The sequence below is a fragment of the Eschscholzia californica genome, unplaced genomic scaffold (genome assembly GCF_041429995.1).
Source record: "Eschscholzia californica isolate CP2 unplaced genomic scaffold, dmEscCali1.0.p SCAF_5, whole genome shotgun sequence".
NCBI lineage: Eukaryota > Viridiplantae > Streptophyta > Magnoliopsida > Ranunculales > Papaveraceae > Eschscholzia > Eschscholzia californica.
In genome coordinates this window covers 47,276,551-47,292,280 of record NW_028238472.1, presented here as the reverse complement: position 1 = coordinate 47,292,280, position 15,730 = coordinate 47,276,551, and the positions used below count along the sequence as shown (strand labels likewise).

Here is a 15,730-nt window from a genome sequence, read left to right as displayed (position 1 = left end):
TTTCAAAAACCCTCACTCAATTTTTTTTTTTCTTAATAGTGTATGATAAAATAACCTCTTTCAAAAGTCGCAGTTATTTCAGATACTAGCTAGATTGATATCTCTATATAATAAAACAGAAGGAAAAATGTTGACTGGGACAAACACCCTTTTTACTAAAGAATATTGTCTAGAAGCCCTTCTCAAAATTTAAAATATAGTCATTCGTAGAGATAAAGTTACCTTAAAAAATAATAACCGCATCTTTCTTAGAAATAAAATAACCAATCCAAGAAAAAAAAGAAACAAAATAAATTTCAAGATTTAAAAAAAGAAATTAAAATCTCTCTCTCTCAATAAAATAATAACTAATTTAAGGAAAAAGAAAAAAAAAATAATACAAAAAAATGAGGGTATCAAGAATATAACAATAAAATTTTTGTCACATTTGATTGATACAACTGTCTGTGGCCTAGGGCACGGGATATACCCTAATGTATATACATATACTATATTTTAGCACCCAATCCTATCATACCTTTATATTTCATTTCCCACATTTTCTATGACATGTTTAGTTACCAAAAAAAGACAGAGAGTATAGGATACAAAAAAAAAAAACACTAAAAAAAGGGAAGATATAGAATGGTGAGAGAAGACATGAGCGAAAAAGAGATACGAGGAAATCAGCTCGGCCATATATGTGAGACCAAGGAAACCCCTCCACCATATATGTGAGTGAGAAAATATGGGCTCAACTGAGTGATTCTTTGCTGTAAGTTGAAGAGCACAACGAGACGAACACAATGGCGCGTTCTGTTTCTGAATTTGGAAAGTCAGGTCGAGCCTAAATCAGCTCCGTTCCAACATAAACGTGAGTGTGAGAAAATATGGGCTCAATCTAATGCTCATGAAGCATGAAGGAACCATATTTGGGACTCACTTGGGGCCTTATGGACCCATATTCACCAAACACACTAGCTAGGTCTCATGTGTTGCTAAAAAAAAAAAAGGATTTATTACAGGGATAGGAAAATATCTGATAGAATTGGTCGGGCTTAACAGATTGCCCCTCTATAAAGTCATCAAGAGATTTGAGAGGGAATTGAAATTGATGGAAGGGATAGAGAAAGGAAGAGAGGGAAGAGACAAATCACATCAAAGAGTGGAAAAGTAAAATCACGGATTCACAAAATTCCAAGCTTATACAGCCTATACCCAATTGACTCACAAATTTACCAACCAAATTCCAAAAACCAGTACTACTCTCATCAAGTCACGGATCACTAATTCTAATATCTTCCTCCTCCTCCTCATTCCCCTCCCCTTCTCTCTCTCTTCATCAACTTGGCTCCCCCACACTTGATCACATGCTCTCCTATCACTCTCTCTATATTTCTAGCACAATTCGCTATGTTAATCTGTGATGTTTGTAATTCCTTCTTTTCTCTCTATTATCTTCATATATTATACTATTATATTAGGTATATTATACATATAACATACTAACACACAAGTATGTTTCAATTATTTTTTCCAACTCCTAGAGAGCATTTATAACTAGCCATGCATGCATGCTAATGTTCCTTGCAAGTTTAAGCCTATATAAATGGGTGTGAGAATAGTCCCACAGAAGAGAAGGGCTATCTAGCAACCAAGAATATAATGTCTAAGTCGTCTCAACTCATTGCCAATTGGTTTTGAGTTGGATGACCACAAACTTAAAAATAAGATTCTAAATTAGAATCCAAATATAATGCACTTGTGATAATATTATATTCAAGAAGAATAGAACGATTCTCTTAAGACAAGAACGGTTGAGAATAGTCCCACGTGGGAGAAATGCAACCTAACAATTAAGAATATAATATAATGTCTAGGTCGTCTCTAGTTCCTAATCTAGTTCCTTTCACCTCGTTTGTGCTCATGTACTCTTAAGTGGGTGTTCTTTCTTTTTTATTTTAAACAACAGAATAACATCAACACAATAGACAATCGTACATCATATTACGTTGATACATCATAAAGATGAAATATGCTCCAATAACAACCCAAAAAATAATGATACTCCCTAAATATAATATGTTGCTTTGGTGATTTAGTTAAACACTAGATAATATATTAATTGCTCATAGAGGTAGTAGTCATCCATGGATCAAAGTAACCACAACTTTATATTCTCTAAATTTCTTGAGCTACAATGTAACAAAACATGCAAGTGCTAATCGCTTGTTCTTCATTTTTCAAATACACAAATCACCAACCAAGAATGTGTATTGAAGCGAAAAATTCTTCGCTCATAGTTTGCTCTTTTTGGTATTAGATTTCCATGCACGAACTTGGGCAAATTATATTAGAAGATTCTTTTCCTAGAAATTTTCTTCATGTCTTGCTCGGGCAATTTCGTGAATTATTTGGTTTGAAAGACATAAGCGGTTTGTAAGATAAAAGATCCTAACTTCATTTGTGACATGGTGATTCAAGTAAAAGAACAATCATATAATCATAGTCAAACTTTGAATTGTTTGGTATTTTAGTGAAAATTAGTCAACAAATCACAAATTAAGTCAAAATCTTTTGTACACATAACCGACCCGTTACAGGAATGAAACTCTAGCCAATCTCTCTTGATTAATCAATTCATAAAGCTTATATAATTCTTGGGTTGAGAGCAAAGGGAATAATGTCATAAGTAGGGATTTCATTTTGAATTGGATTGCTTAGTATAGTATGTAGTAGATGTGAAAGGCTCCTTTGCCAAACTTTTCTAGTTCCTAAGATGTGTACATTTGCAATAGTGTGTCATCTTGTGATTCTTGACACATAATTCATATCACTATAAATTTTGCTTCCAAGTCAATTCTGCAGACATTTGCTACTAATACATATAAATAGTCTGATGGCCTTGAGTAATGTTGATATCTTGGCCATTGGGGCATGCATGCATGCATGCATTTATGGATGTTTTCCCAAGGCAAATTATCATGTAAAAACTTATATTATTACATAACCAAAAAAGAAAACTTTGACCTAGTTTACTATTATTCTTAACCATACATGTTAAAAATGAAAATCAATTATTAGAAAACAACAAAAGGAAGAAGCAAGATATTGTTTTAAATGCATGAAAGTAGCATATCTAGAGATCTCAAATTTTTAGATGGGTTCATGTCTTTGTACATTATTTGCCAACTAGCAAGAACTTGGCATCTACCTTTCTAAGTTCACATGCATGCATGATCTGTAATTAGGGTTTCACTATTACTAGTTTACTGCTACACATATAAACTCTCCTCCAACTATCTATAAAAACCCTAAAACATGTACTGACTTTCACACACTCTCTCCATCAGCAAAGTAAGTAGTGAGAGAGAGGAAGAGGACATTGGTCCTCAGCTTCAGCCATGGAGTCCATCAAAGTCTCAGCTCTCCTTCTCCTTTGCATGATTTTCATCTCTTCAGTTACTCCCATTCTTGGTTGTGGATATTGTAATGATCCTAAACACAAACCTAAAACACCCAAGAAGAAGCATCCCAAAACTCCAAGTGGCAAACCACCCGTCGTCAAGCCACCAGTTAAGCCCCCAGTTACCACCCCTCCGATTGTTAAGCCCCCAGTTACCATCCCTCCGATCGTTAAGCCCCCAGTTACCATCCCTCCGATCGTTAAGCCCCCAGTTACCATCCCTCCGATCGTTAAGCCCCCAGTTACCATCCCTCCGATCGTTAAGCCACCCATTACTCTCCCTCCAGTCCTAAACCCACCCGTTACCCTCCCTCCTATCGTTAAGCCACCTATTACCCTCCCACCGGTCCTAAACCCACCAGTTACCCTCCCACCGGTCCCGCCAGTTACCCTCCCACCGGTCCCGCCAGTCCTAAACCCACCCGTTACTCTCCCGCCCGTCCTAAACCCACCAGTTACTCTCCCACCAATGAACCCACCAAAGGGTGGAAAACCTTGCCCACCACCTTCATCAAATCCTGATACTTGCCCCATTGACACTCTCAAGCTAGGTGCTTGTGTCGATCTTCTCGGTGGGTTAGTTCATATTGGTCTAGGAGATCCTGCCGTCAATGAATGCTGCCCGGTCCTACAAGGGCTAGTTGAGGTTGAAGCTGCAGCTTGCTTGTGCACAACTCTTAAACTCAAGCTTCTCAACTTGAACATCTTTCTCCCACTTGCACTTCAACTCCTTGCTACATGTGGAAAGTCACCTCCTCCTGGATACACCTGCCCTATCTAGATATCTAAGGTATATTTTGTATAAGATTAGGTCTTCCTAACAGGTGCTCTTACTGCCCATACGATTATTTTTTCCGGCTATTAACCAATGAATCTCAGAATCAGGACAATTCCCTAAGCAGTTACATTTATAGACTAAAAAAGAAAGAAATATCAAACCCTACTTTGGTATAAATTATCAACCCTCACAGAATGTCCGACCAGTCTCCCCACTGACTATTTCTCGGCCTTGTGACATGGCCGAATGAACTTTCTCTTTCTAAATTTTGTCCGGCCACATTACCTAGCCGGGAGACCGGCCAGGCAGAAGGTCATTTTCAGACACGAAATGGTGACCTACCAAGTAAAGATTAGCCGGGTTCCTGTATATGTACATCAATCTTAAGCCGTCCCTTTTTAAAGATTCCTTGGTTTTCTGTAGTTAGTAGTAATCAACTTTACACCACACATATTTACAATGAACCACCATCATATTTTCTCTCTCCTTTTGTCCATTAAGCCTTATTCATATGCAAATCCTAATTATATTGCTTTGATTTGGTAACACTCTAAAATCTCATTGTAAGCCTTGTGAAGTAACCCTAGTTTTGGCATGTGATCATTTTCAATTCCTAGCTATAATAATTCAAACATTTTAGCTAAGGTCTTATTTAAGGCAACTTTTGGAACTTATGTATTTAATTGATTCTAATTAGATTTTATTTGTGATATGCAGGAAGATGATGGATAAGGATGAGATCTAGACATGAGAGGATGTCAAAGATCTAGCTAGAATTGTTGTGTTTCTTTCTTTATTTATTTTATCTTTCCTATTTTTATTTCAATGTAATTTTTATTGATTGGCAATAGTGATGTTTGGTTTTGTTGGACACATTTTGTTTCTTTGTGTTGTTGAATGTATGGGTTTTATTAGTAAGAAAGATGCTTTTGTTTCTCTCTAGGTTGTGTCATTCTTCTCAACTCTTGTGAGGAGTTTTTAGGTCTAAAAAGTGGAGCTATAACCATTTGGGTGAGCCAAAGGCTCAAAAGTTTTTGAGAATAATTATGACGGGGATCTCGTGCAGAACGCAAATGAGTTGCAGGCTCACGAGCCAGGTTATAATTCGTTAGAGAGAGATGGTCGAAAGAAGGAGCTAGGGTTTTGACATGATATTATTTCCTTAAATCAAATCTGGACCAGATTATAAAGTTTGGAGAGACTATTTTCCACTCCACTCATGACTGACCAGACTAAAATTTCAGAGAAAATCCCCCCGGGCATGTTGCATTAGGGTCTGTTTGGGAGTCTGTTCTCCCTACACTAAAGGGGACTTTTAAAATTTCCGATCTCAAGAATAGTCCTTACATATATCCATCTTCGTCCCTAGCAAACACAACCTACAAAAATACATGTAGAATATTTTTTTGGATACAGTTCCTGAGTTCGAGACAGGGGGAGTCATACCCCTTGGAAAATTACAAAAAGAAAAAAATTGACAAGATAGGAATGTTAAAGAGTGAGATAAAGAAAGGGGGCCAAACTGACCCGTGCAAAAAGATCTCCCTAGCAAACACAGCCTACAAAAATATATGTACAATATCTCTTCGGAAGCAATTTTCGTAAAAGAAAAGAAGAAGAGTTGACGAGATCCCTTGAGATTGTGAGTTCAAGACACGACGTTATACCTCTTTCTTAATATATGCTGACAATTACAAAAAAAAAAAAATTTGACATGATAGGAATGTTAAAGAGTGAGACAAAACAAGGGGGCCAAAGACCCCGTGCAAAAAGATCTCCCTACTTCTTCACGTGGTGGTCACAGCTTAAACAACCCACCTGACTCTGAGTAAGATGACAAGGGCTTGTTTGGAAGAACGCCCAATTACTCAAACTCTTATTTCCTTTGCTTTTCCTTTTACTCTCCTTATTAAAGGATGTTAGAGGGGGTTCCCCCTTGTGCTCCTCCAAAACCTTTCTTATGAGAAAGTAAATAGATACAAAGATAAAAAAAAGTAAAGAGATACGTAAGGAGAAAATATTGGGTGGTTTTGGGTTTCTCTCAGCTCAAAAACTAGCTCAAGAGGTAACTTTTTTCCTACACTCATGAACTCTCTCCTATCCCTTCCGCCACCAATTTGAAATTATTCCAACAGTCTCCTCCTCACACATTATCTCTTAACTTCAATAGTTATTACTGAGACTTGTTATACCTGGGCTCTGATACAGCTACTGGATGGTCTTGGGCTTCTCTCACCCCAAAAGTTACCTCAAGAGTAAGGTTTTTCCCCACACATATAAACTCATCTGTTACTCCTTCCAAAACCAATGTGGGACCAATGCGGGATTATTCCAAGAATACAACCAATGCGGGATTATTCAAACACTCTTCCCCCCACACATTGGCTCTTAACTTACATAGTTATTGGACCTAGACTTGTTATATCCGGATTCTGACAAGTATTTGGTGGTCTTTCACATCAAAAGCTAGCTCAAGACTTAAAGTTTGTCCCATGCACACGTATAAATTCACCCACGATCACTTCCACAACTAATGTGTGATTATTCCAACAAAGTGTTGAGTACCTTTATGTTTGAGTTCAATTTCTCCAATAATCCGATTGTGATGATTATTTATTATTCTAGTAAGAGTGTGTAATAAAAATGTGAGACTTATCTTCTTCCATCTTTCAACAATTATCTCCCATCCTTTGTAACCAATTCCAATTTAATTATCAAGTAATTATGAAGCTTTAGTGAGAAAATTGCACAAATTACATACAAAAAGTTCTTAAGCTTGTTGATCTGGGAGCTTGTCAATTTAGGTTCTTGTTATTTTTCTTGCTATAAATGCTTTGTCTATAGGTCTATTCAGTTAGCATGAGGAAGTTGACATGAAGTTCCAAAATACAAACTCGTTATACAGTCAGAAATCAGAATTATACCGGTTTTGGAGAAGGGAGTTATCAGGCACTTGACCATCATTTCTGCAGAACGAAGTCATGAGAAACAAGATGTATATCACCAAATCAGAGTGGCGCAGCGGAAGCGTGGTGGGCCCATAACCCACAGGTCCCAGGATCGAAACCTGGCTCTGATAGATGATACGTATTGAGCCCCTTCCGGGTTAAGGCATTTTAAAAAACAAAAGAATTTTATCCACTTGTCACAACAAAAATAAAATAGTTTGAAACATCTAATAGAAAACTTTTATGGAGAAGAATTTCTTCTAAAAATCCGGGACAATTTTTGTTGAATTGTAAAAGTTGAATATATTCAAGAAAACTTCGCATTAAGTGAGAATTTTGTGTAGTTGTTCTCTATGGCGCTTTTGGAGACAAGATGGCCATCTAATACTCCTCTTTACCCTGCTAATACCTATTTTTAATATAAACTAGGAAAGAATTGTGCACGGTTCTATCAACTATGTAGTTGTACCATATTTATATGACGGAGATATTGGAACACGACCTAGGTTTTTTTTGCTGACTACCGGAAACAAAGGAATAAACAAAAAACAAGACTCAGTACAATCATTGGAGGAAAGTAGGGTAGGTAGTCCACTCTTTGGATCTCTTCTGTCGTCGTGCCCACTCTTTGGACCTAGTTCGTACTATGCTACACAATCTTCCACTGCACAGTCAGTTCCTCTTACTCCACTTTGCAGAACATGTACCTTGGTAACGTCGATATATTCAGCATTGTATTATACTTGTACTACGTAGTTGGTATAACCTGGTCCACCCGATAAACTAGTGGATAGGAGGTTTCCCACTTGAGCGAGGGATCTCCAAAAAGGGAAGGGAAAAAGTTGGCCCCATTGAAAGGTCAAAACTCGTGGATAGGAGGTTTCTCGCTTGAGCGAGGGATCTCAAGACAGCCTAGGGAGAAAGTTGATCCCCTTTGAAAGGTCCGCTTTGCGAAATTTATACGCATCGTTTGGAGTGACCGATCCCAAGCCAATCTCCCCAGCCCTTCTGTCATGGGTATCATCGAACCATCACCTACTTCTTATCCAACCTTCCCAGGCTCTATTGGTATACAAACTTCCAAAGCCAATTCAGTCATAGCCCTGCTATTCCACCAAATCCAGGACCTGAAAAATGAAGGGAAAGAAGACCAACCAAGAGAAAGAATACTTGAAATATAATTGGACTTTGAATTTTACTTTCCAGAATGAATGAAACCTGTTCTTCAGAGAGGTTAATCACTCTCTTTCTCTCCCCTCTTTATCTTGACTAGTTTAACTACTTGAAACACACTAATTCTCAATGACAATGAACTACAACAAGTTGAATCTGAATGAAAGGCGGGTTTTCGCGCTAGACCAAATGCCCCCGCCATGCCAACAAACCCTAAACATGCAAAGAAAAAAAAACTTCTAAGACTGAAATGTATATATGTTACATATGCTGTGAAAGGAAAAAGATTCTACCTTCGCTAACCCAAGTCCAAGGTTGGGACGGGGTAACTTTGTTAAAGCCAAAAGTCACCGGAAAAATATAATGATCAAGAAGTATTGTCCACAGGTACACTGGTAGAGAGAAATCTTACACCATCGAACATTTTCAACTTCATGAGAGCATCTTGTGTCTTCCCGAGCAAGAGATCAACATAAACTGATGTTAGGACGACTTTAGGATTTTGCGGAAGTATGGATAGGGCTTCTGTTGCGAATCGGTGAGCCTGCTCCAGATCACCTTGCATTGCTGACATGGTGGAAAGGTTCACGTAAAGGCTTCCACGGGCTTCTTCTGGTTTTAAATAAAACCTATCTGGATATTCTTCGCTTGGCGGATTCTTTGTAGGGATTGAACCACCACCATTTAACTCCTCTCCTTCAGTTCTAACAATTCCCCACTTTTCTCTCTCTTCCTCGCTGTACGGTAATTCAATATTACTGTTCCCGCCCATGTAGACTGACAAATGCTCAGACGCTTCTTTTGGACGATTCAAATGGCAAAGCGCCTCAGCTGCATACACATTTGCTAAGAAGACATATATTCTAGAACATTCTGGAAGCCTCAAGAGAGACTTCGCCGCCATTAGAGCTCTCAAGGGGTCTTCAAGACACAACTCCACATATGCCAAATCAGCCAGAACAGCTTGCTTAATAATGTTGTTCTCTCTCATGCAAATATCCTTGTATGAAGCAACAGAAATCTGTAAAGTATTGTTAAGACTCACTCCTCCCTTGGTATCTTTTGCATCTCCATTAACAGTAGCTTGAGAAGATCCTAATGTGACCTTTGAGTCCACACCTGTTACGTTCTTGTGGTTCAAACTATTTAGGGATGAGTTTTCACTAGACTCATCCACTGCCAGGGCAGAAGAACCGTTTTTCAGAGACTTCAACTTAAAACCGTTTAATAGATAAAGAGCATTGTGGAGGCATTGACGAGCGAAGGACATCGAAAGACTGTTTTCACTGCCTGAAGATCCATTGGTTAGTCCTGATGATTTCAAATTTCTGTTTCTTGAGTTCCCATCTTCCACGAGTAGTTGTCTCCATTTTCCTTTACCAATAATGTGCACTTTAGTTTCAGTACTTAGATCCCCGGATGACTTCACAATCCCTTTTTCCAGAGCTGATAGACAGCATTCGGCGATTCGTAACCAAAGTACAGGCTTATCATAGAAAACCGAACTGGATTTCTGGAAACAATGAAAAGCCACTATTGGCTTTCCACAGGCCAAGTACTGGAGTCCACAGTTGTATACCATCCGAAGGGATTTATCCTGTGAGAAAGTTGAAAGCATCAGAGGTTTCTCAGATCGAAGAGATGAGCTACTCTTTAATGACTTGGAAAAAAATAGAGTTGCAGTGTGCTCTTTGTGAAGTTGATGATAAATGCATCCAAGATTGTTGTTGAGAATACTTTGCATCCATGGTTCAGTCCTATTACTTGATGTCATCAAAAGTTTTATAGCTTTCCGGTGATTACCTCGAGCATACTCTAGCTGCGACTTCAATAGTAATGCCGTAGACGAATCTTTACCACGAGCAATGTTCATGGCAAGCTTAACTTCACGTTTTGCTGCTTTAAAATTCCTAGTGAGAAGTAAAAGTCGTACTCTGTAGAGATGGAGCTTCAATTTCAAATCAACAGTAGGAGCAGGCCTGTCAGCTGATGTTCTTGATAGATCATTTGAGGTTGGAAAACCAGAAGGCCTTGCTAAGTTCTGCCCACCAATGTCAAGTTTTGAAAGAAGGGCGTCATATTCCAGTGTTTCGTCATCGGACAATGTTCTTGAGAGACGTGTTTCCAATAAATTTGAATTGCCAACAGAATCCAAGTTAGATGTCTCTAAGGCAGCAGAATTGGTTGGTGCAGGGGAGGCTTTTATTGGAGGGTTTGAAGATTGATGTTGAGTAGTATTCCCACTATCACCTTGTCCGGTATTATTACTGACACCAAGAGATTTTTCCAGATACTGAATAACATCCTGAAAGCCATAATGAGTAAATGATATGTCAACTAGGAGCCACTAAATTAGAGGACGAGAATATTTCCGAGAAAACATAATATGTTGGCTTTTGAGAAGAAGTGACAGTCAAATTTAAAATCAATGATATGTCAACTAGGAGCCATAATACGTTGGCTTTTGAGAAGAAGTGACGGTCAAATTTAAAATCAATTGCTAGCCATGGGAAAACTCAGTGATGCAAATAAATAGTCTCTTCAAAAGAAAAAAAAGGAACACATAAAACAGGTGGAATTAGAACTTACTACAGCTCTTGGTGCATCGTTGGAGGCTAAAGCAACATCTAGTAACAAAAGGCATATATGAAGAGCCGTTGTCTGTGACCAAGTCATTAAGTGAATAGTTATAAATTATAGCATTCCATGTAAAGAAATATCACTCATAATAAATATAAATATAATACCTCATCAATTGGTTCTATATTCTGATATAACGGTTCCAGAACTGACAATGCGTTTCCATATTCATGAAGATTGAAGAGAACAACTGCCTGCTCATAGCCAAATTTAGTAGTAAGCTTTTAACTTTTAACTATTTGAAAACAAAATTGAGTAGTAAGTAATCAACCTATTATTTACAAGTACAACCCCTCTAAAGTGGTCGAAACAAATTCAACATAAATAGTTAAATAACTAATTTGTGCAGAGACCAAGAGAACATACAATGTTCAACTTCGCAACCGAAGTGTCAAATTCATCTGTGTAGGCAATGCTATTGGTGGGAGAAAACTGATTTGGTGTAGTACTACTCCCTTTAGATCCTGTAGAAGCATTATTCCCGACATTGCTAGCTTCCACCTGCTCCCCAGCTGAACGAGCAAGGTCTTCACTTCTTTTCTAAATTATCAGAAGGAAACAAAAAAAAAGTGAGCAACCACATTGCAGAGCATTCATTATAAAATGTAGAGACATGTATTTCGTCATCCCCACAGCAAGCATATGAATACAACTTGTCACTTAACCGAACTTGTTTCCTCCTTTCCATATATAAGACTTTTCTAAGAACAATTCACAAGCCTAATCATGCTTTATCATCCGTTTCATCTCTGAGCTATCTTGTTGTAAATAGACTATTCATCCCCTAAGAGTCTTAGACACATAAGGTAGTAGGTGAAAATGGAGACCAACTCTCCCGCCTAGATTGTTATCCTTACCATTCCGTCATTGTTGACACAATGGCATTGCTACGGAGTTGCTCAGAACAAGAGAGTTAAAAAGATAATGAGAAGGAAAAGTTGTGCGAAGATGAGAATTGTTTCCCCAGCTCATATAATTTAGTTTCCCCAGGAAGAGCGACTGAAATCCGTGGTTCTATAGAGTTTCATGGAGGGCCTGGAGACGGAATGAGAGATTAACATAAAGCAGGGAGTTAAAAAATTTCCTGAGAACAAATTCCATCTTATATTTTAAGCTAAAAACACGCCCTAAAAGCAACTGGGGAATCAATAAGGTGGTCAAAGGACAAGCTTAACAACCCTTTCCTTCACGAACCAAATTCACCCTTGTATGATGATTAATAATTCTCTCAAGTTAATGCTGTAGGATCCTATTACTGTTATTCATAAGATGTGGTCAGCATAGCTTCTAAACTAGGCTGCACTTTAATAAAAATCAGAATCCTCGTTGGAACACCTGAAAGTTCACACACCGAATAAGGTTCGATCTCATGCAACATAATCGTGTTTGGGACTAAACATCACAATCGTCATTCTTAAAAAGTTAATATTTGTTCTATTCCATTACTCCCTTACATTTTCAAGCAAGATAACTTAATGTCTAGATAAGGAACTGAGGTTTATTGAACTTTTCTTTTTGATAATAGGTCTATTGAATTTCAAACCTATGTAGCAGTGTAGCACAAGTGATTTTAAGCATGGAGCAGGATCCATTTTGTACGTGAAACACTGCCTCCAAGCAAAAAGCTCATTTGATACTCAAAACCTAATGAATATTTTATACACATTAAAAACTCCTTACTCGTTTAGCTTATTGCTTTGAATAACTTTATGGTGTTAAATGCTTAAACAATGACAAATTTTTGAGAAATAACAAAATCAACAACTAAATATAGGCATGAAACAGTGATGAGAAACCATCAGGGAAACACTGAGACGTTTGCATCAATAAGTTCCAAAGAGCATCAAGGGGGGCCCGACTACCCTCTCAAATACTGTTTAGAAGTAACTGCTAAATTCCAGTGGGACAGCAAAAATCCTTTCAATTTAAAGGTAAGCTGATATTTTGCAGAATTGGCATCAGCACATAACACCCAGTGAAGTTCGTGGAGAAAGTAGACCAAGATTCCAGCTTCCAAGAGTGCAAAGAGGACGCCTAAATGTGGTTTCAAGGAGGATGCCTATGAAGTTTCACAGGTTTATTTTTGTCCCATGAACATATTCCTAAACTACTATAGATAAAATGATCAAACATGTACGAATAACCACTAAATCACGTGAAAGTAAAACAAAATGGACTTATATATGACCGCATCATATGTTAGAAAAATACAAACAATTCGAAATTCTTGACTTACCTTAATGTTATTGAGTAATTCAATCAGCTTCCTCGGATTAGAGCAACCATCACGGAAATACTCTGCTACAGCAATGTTATGCAAAACCTGCAATATTACAAGATATAACTAACCGTCCTCTTAAATAACTACTCAATTACTCATCTCAACAAATTAGATGCACAAGATCTTAGAACCCCAGAATCACTAAATCTTCGCATTTGAATACACTATTGCGACTCCAATTTGCATATACGAAAATTTAGTTGCCAACTAGAGGTAATCAGTAACAGATACTAAATGTACTCAGAACCACTCATAGGCATCAGTAAGAATGAAGACTTTGGTGGTTAAAGCCCTACATAGAAAGAGCTTTCGATAAAACTCTCTTAGATAACCAATTAAATCTTGCATCTCCAGTGCTTGTACCGAGTTATAATTCAATCGATGACTTAAGACTGCTCGCCAACAAGGATGATACCCTTGGCGTAAAGGGTCCAGTATGTTTATTAAGGGTCATGAATCTTCACTATATTATAAGAAATTCATACCACATTGAATTGTCACAGTTATACAGCTCCCTCCAACTAAAATTTTGCAAAAGATAAGTACCCACAAATCTTTTCAAAGTACACTTATTTACTTGGTTACTACAGCTACAATTGTTGAAAAAAAAAAGTTCAGTATCATAAAGATTAGGTTTTTCCTCTTGTAATAAATTCCCTTCAACGCAATCAGGAACCAAACCAATCAGGCCGTAATTCAAATCCCCAAAAATTTCATTTTTCTACATAAAGTTGGGATTTTTACCAGTTAACAACTAAAAAATAAACAAAACCCTAGACTTCAAAAACAAGATCCAGTTAAATAGACTAACACGAACTATTCCAAATAAATGAAGTAAGTAAAACACAAAAGGGATTACTAACTAACCTTTGGATCATTCTCTTTTTTCTGTAAAATCTGATTCAAAATCTCCAAACATTCAGTAAATTTCCCTGACTGAAAAAGTAAAGCAGCTTCCTTACCAAGTCCAGACATGAAAGAAATAAGTCCATCATCATCTCCTAAAGAAGAAGAACCATCTCTACTAGGAGATACCGACGACGACGATGAATCAACTGAATCCATTCTTAGATCGATTAACTTTAGAACAATTTCAGACGAGAGAAATGAAAGTAAAATCAATAATTTAATTTGTTCAATCAATACTCTCAAAATCAGTTCGATAAGTCCATGAAAAGAAAAAACAGTTACTAGTTCACAAACCCTAGAATTTCAAGAACATTATAAAACCCTCTTTAAAAAAGTTTATGTGCGTGATAGCGTTTAATTGAAGAGAGAGAAAGTAGAGAGAGAGAGATTTTGGAGTGAAGAGATGGACGGATACGAACTCACGGATGAGCGAGAGATAGAGAGAGAGAGAGTTGAAGATGGGAGGGGGACTACGGAAGACAGAAAGTGAGAAGAGATGTTGTTTATCAACTTTGACGTATTATTAAACGCCGTTAAATTACCTTGAGATCTGTCCGATTTTACCTTTTCTTTTTTCACGGGTTATGTTGATACACTCACTATCTATAAGGGAGAGTTTCATATTATGGTTTCTTTAGGGTAATTATGTTTTAGCTGGGGCTTGGGGGAAGAAGCCGAGAATCCGAAATCTGTCATGGACACTCGAGTCTGTTAGAGTCTGAAGGTATCTGAAACTTGAAGGAGGGTTCGGCCCAACCGATTCGACCTTCCTGGCACTCCATCCGAGCTTGATCCATTAGAGTTAGCCCGACATAACCTGCTTAATAATGTCCTATATTTAGCTTATAATACCTATGCACATTGTGTGTATGTGTATAAATAGATCAATAAATTTTTCGATGTTAAATGTACTTTGGTATTGAAAACCCGAGACCTGACTGCGTCGATACCTAATGAGCTGGAAAGGTTTGACGGGCTTGGACTGGTTTTGGGCACTGAGATTTTTAAAATAACTCGCATGATTAAGTCCGAGAACCTGAATTGACAAGGAGTTTCAAAGCCCGACCGGTCTGACCTGATGAATGATATAGCTGATGAGCACCCGCTCCAAACTTGTTACACCCCAAATTATATTTATCCAACTTTCTAATTTAGCCCCAAATTATATTTCGTTTTTCAAACTTAACTGTCAAATTTTTTCCTCTTTTTACCTCCATTTCAAGAGTCTTTGCTGCTCATTTTTTTCTTCTTTCTTATGCATCAGAAAAGTCGTCTGGAGAAATTGCACGGTATGAAAAAAAGATTAATATCACTCTTTTTCTTCGTCTCACCGCTACCACCACCTTTCTCGCTCTTGTTGTAGAGAGAGATAGATAGTTGTGGTGGTGAGAAGAAGAAAAGTGAGATAAAAATAAATAAATATATGTTAAAGGTCTACAATGGTCACTAGTCGTTTGCTGACAACTTTTTCTGAAGAATCCCCCTTTATATAAGAAAGAGATAAATGACAGTGAAGGCAAGACTTTTGATATATGGGTAAAAAAAGAGGGAAATTT

General features: G+C 37.6%; 2 protein-coding genes and 1 non-coding gene across 4 annotated transcripts; 2 read left to right on the top strand and 1 right to left on the bottom strand.

Annotated features, from left to right (window-relative positions):
* The first annotated feature begins 3,314 nt into the window (after nt 1-3,314).
* Nucleotides 3,315-5,163, top strand: LOC147539886 (Bifunctional inhibitor/lipid-transfer protein/seed storage 2S albumin superfamily protein). The gene is made up of 2 exons (XM_086641035.1): nt 3,315-4,235; nt 4,941-5,163. The coding sequence occupies exon 1, from the start codon at nt 3,384-3,386 to the stop codon at nt 4,224-4,226; it is 843 nt and encodes a 280-aa protein (XP_086497161.1). The 5' UTR covers nt 3,315-3,383; the 3' UTR covers nt 4,227-4,235; nt 4,941-5,163.
* Nucleotides 5,164-7,230: 2,067 nt separating this feature from the next.
* TRNAM-CAU (transfer RNA methionine (anticodon CAU)) lies at nt 7,231-7,302 on the top strand. The gene has a single exon. It is a non-coding gene; the product is annotated as a tRNA-Met (tRNA).
* Nucleotides 7,303-8,341: 1,039 nt separating this feature from the next.
* LOC147539884 (uncharacterized) lies at nt 8,342-14,878 on the bottom strand. 2 transcript variants are annotated; one of them, XR_015225363.1, is made up of 7 exons: nt 14,133-14,865; nt 13,221-13,307; nt 11,351-11,524; nt 11,092-11,178; nt 10,934-11,005; nt 8,638-10,649; nt 8,342-8,557 (listed from the first exon to the last, which is right to left on the bottom strand). XR_015225363.1 is itself a non-coding variant. In XM_086641034.1 (6 exons), the coding sequence occupies exons 1-6, from the start codon at nt 14,328-14,330 to the stop codon at nt 8,712-8,714; spliced, it is 2,556 nt and encodes an 851-aa protein (XP_086497160.1). In that variant the 5' UTR covers nt 14,331-14,878; the 3' UTR covers nt 8,342-8,711. The 2 variants fall into 2 exon arrangements, 1 of the variants encoding a protein (XP_086497160.1); XM_086641034.1 differs by having other exon boundaries at nt 8,342-10,649; nt 14,133-14,878.
* Between the last annotated feature and the right edge of the window lie 852 nt (nt 14,879-15,730).

Excerpts from the sequence above, each read along its gene's own strand:
- LOC147539884 (XM_086641034.1), bottom strand. The coding sequence starts at position 14,330 with ATGGATTCAGTTGATTCATCGTCGTCGTCGGTATCTCCTAGTAGAGAT. Across the intron at positions 13,308-14,132 it reads AAAAAGAGAATGATCCAAAG|GTTTTGCATAACATTGCTGT; the intron begins GTTAGTTAGTAA and ends GTAATATTGCAG. Across the intron at positions 10,650-10,933 it reads ACGATGCACCAAGAGCTGTA|GATGTTATTCAGTATCTGGA; the intron begins GTAAGTTCTAAT and ends TATGGCTTTCAG.
- LOC147539886 (XM_086641035.1), top strand. The coding sequence starts at position 3,384 with ATGGAGTCCATCAAAGTCTCAGCTCTCCTTCTCCTTTGCATGATTTTC.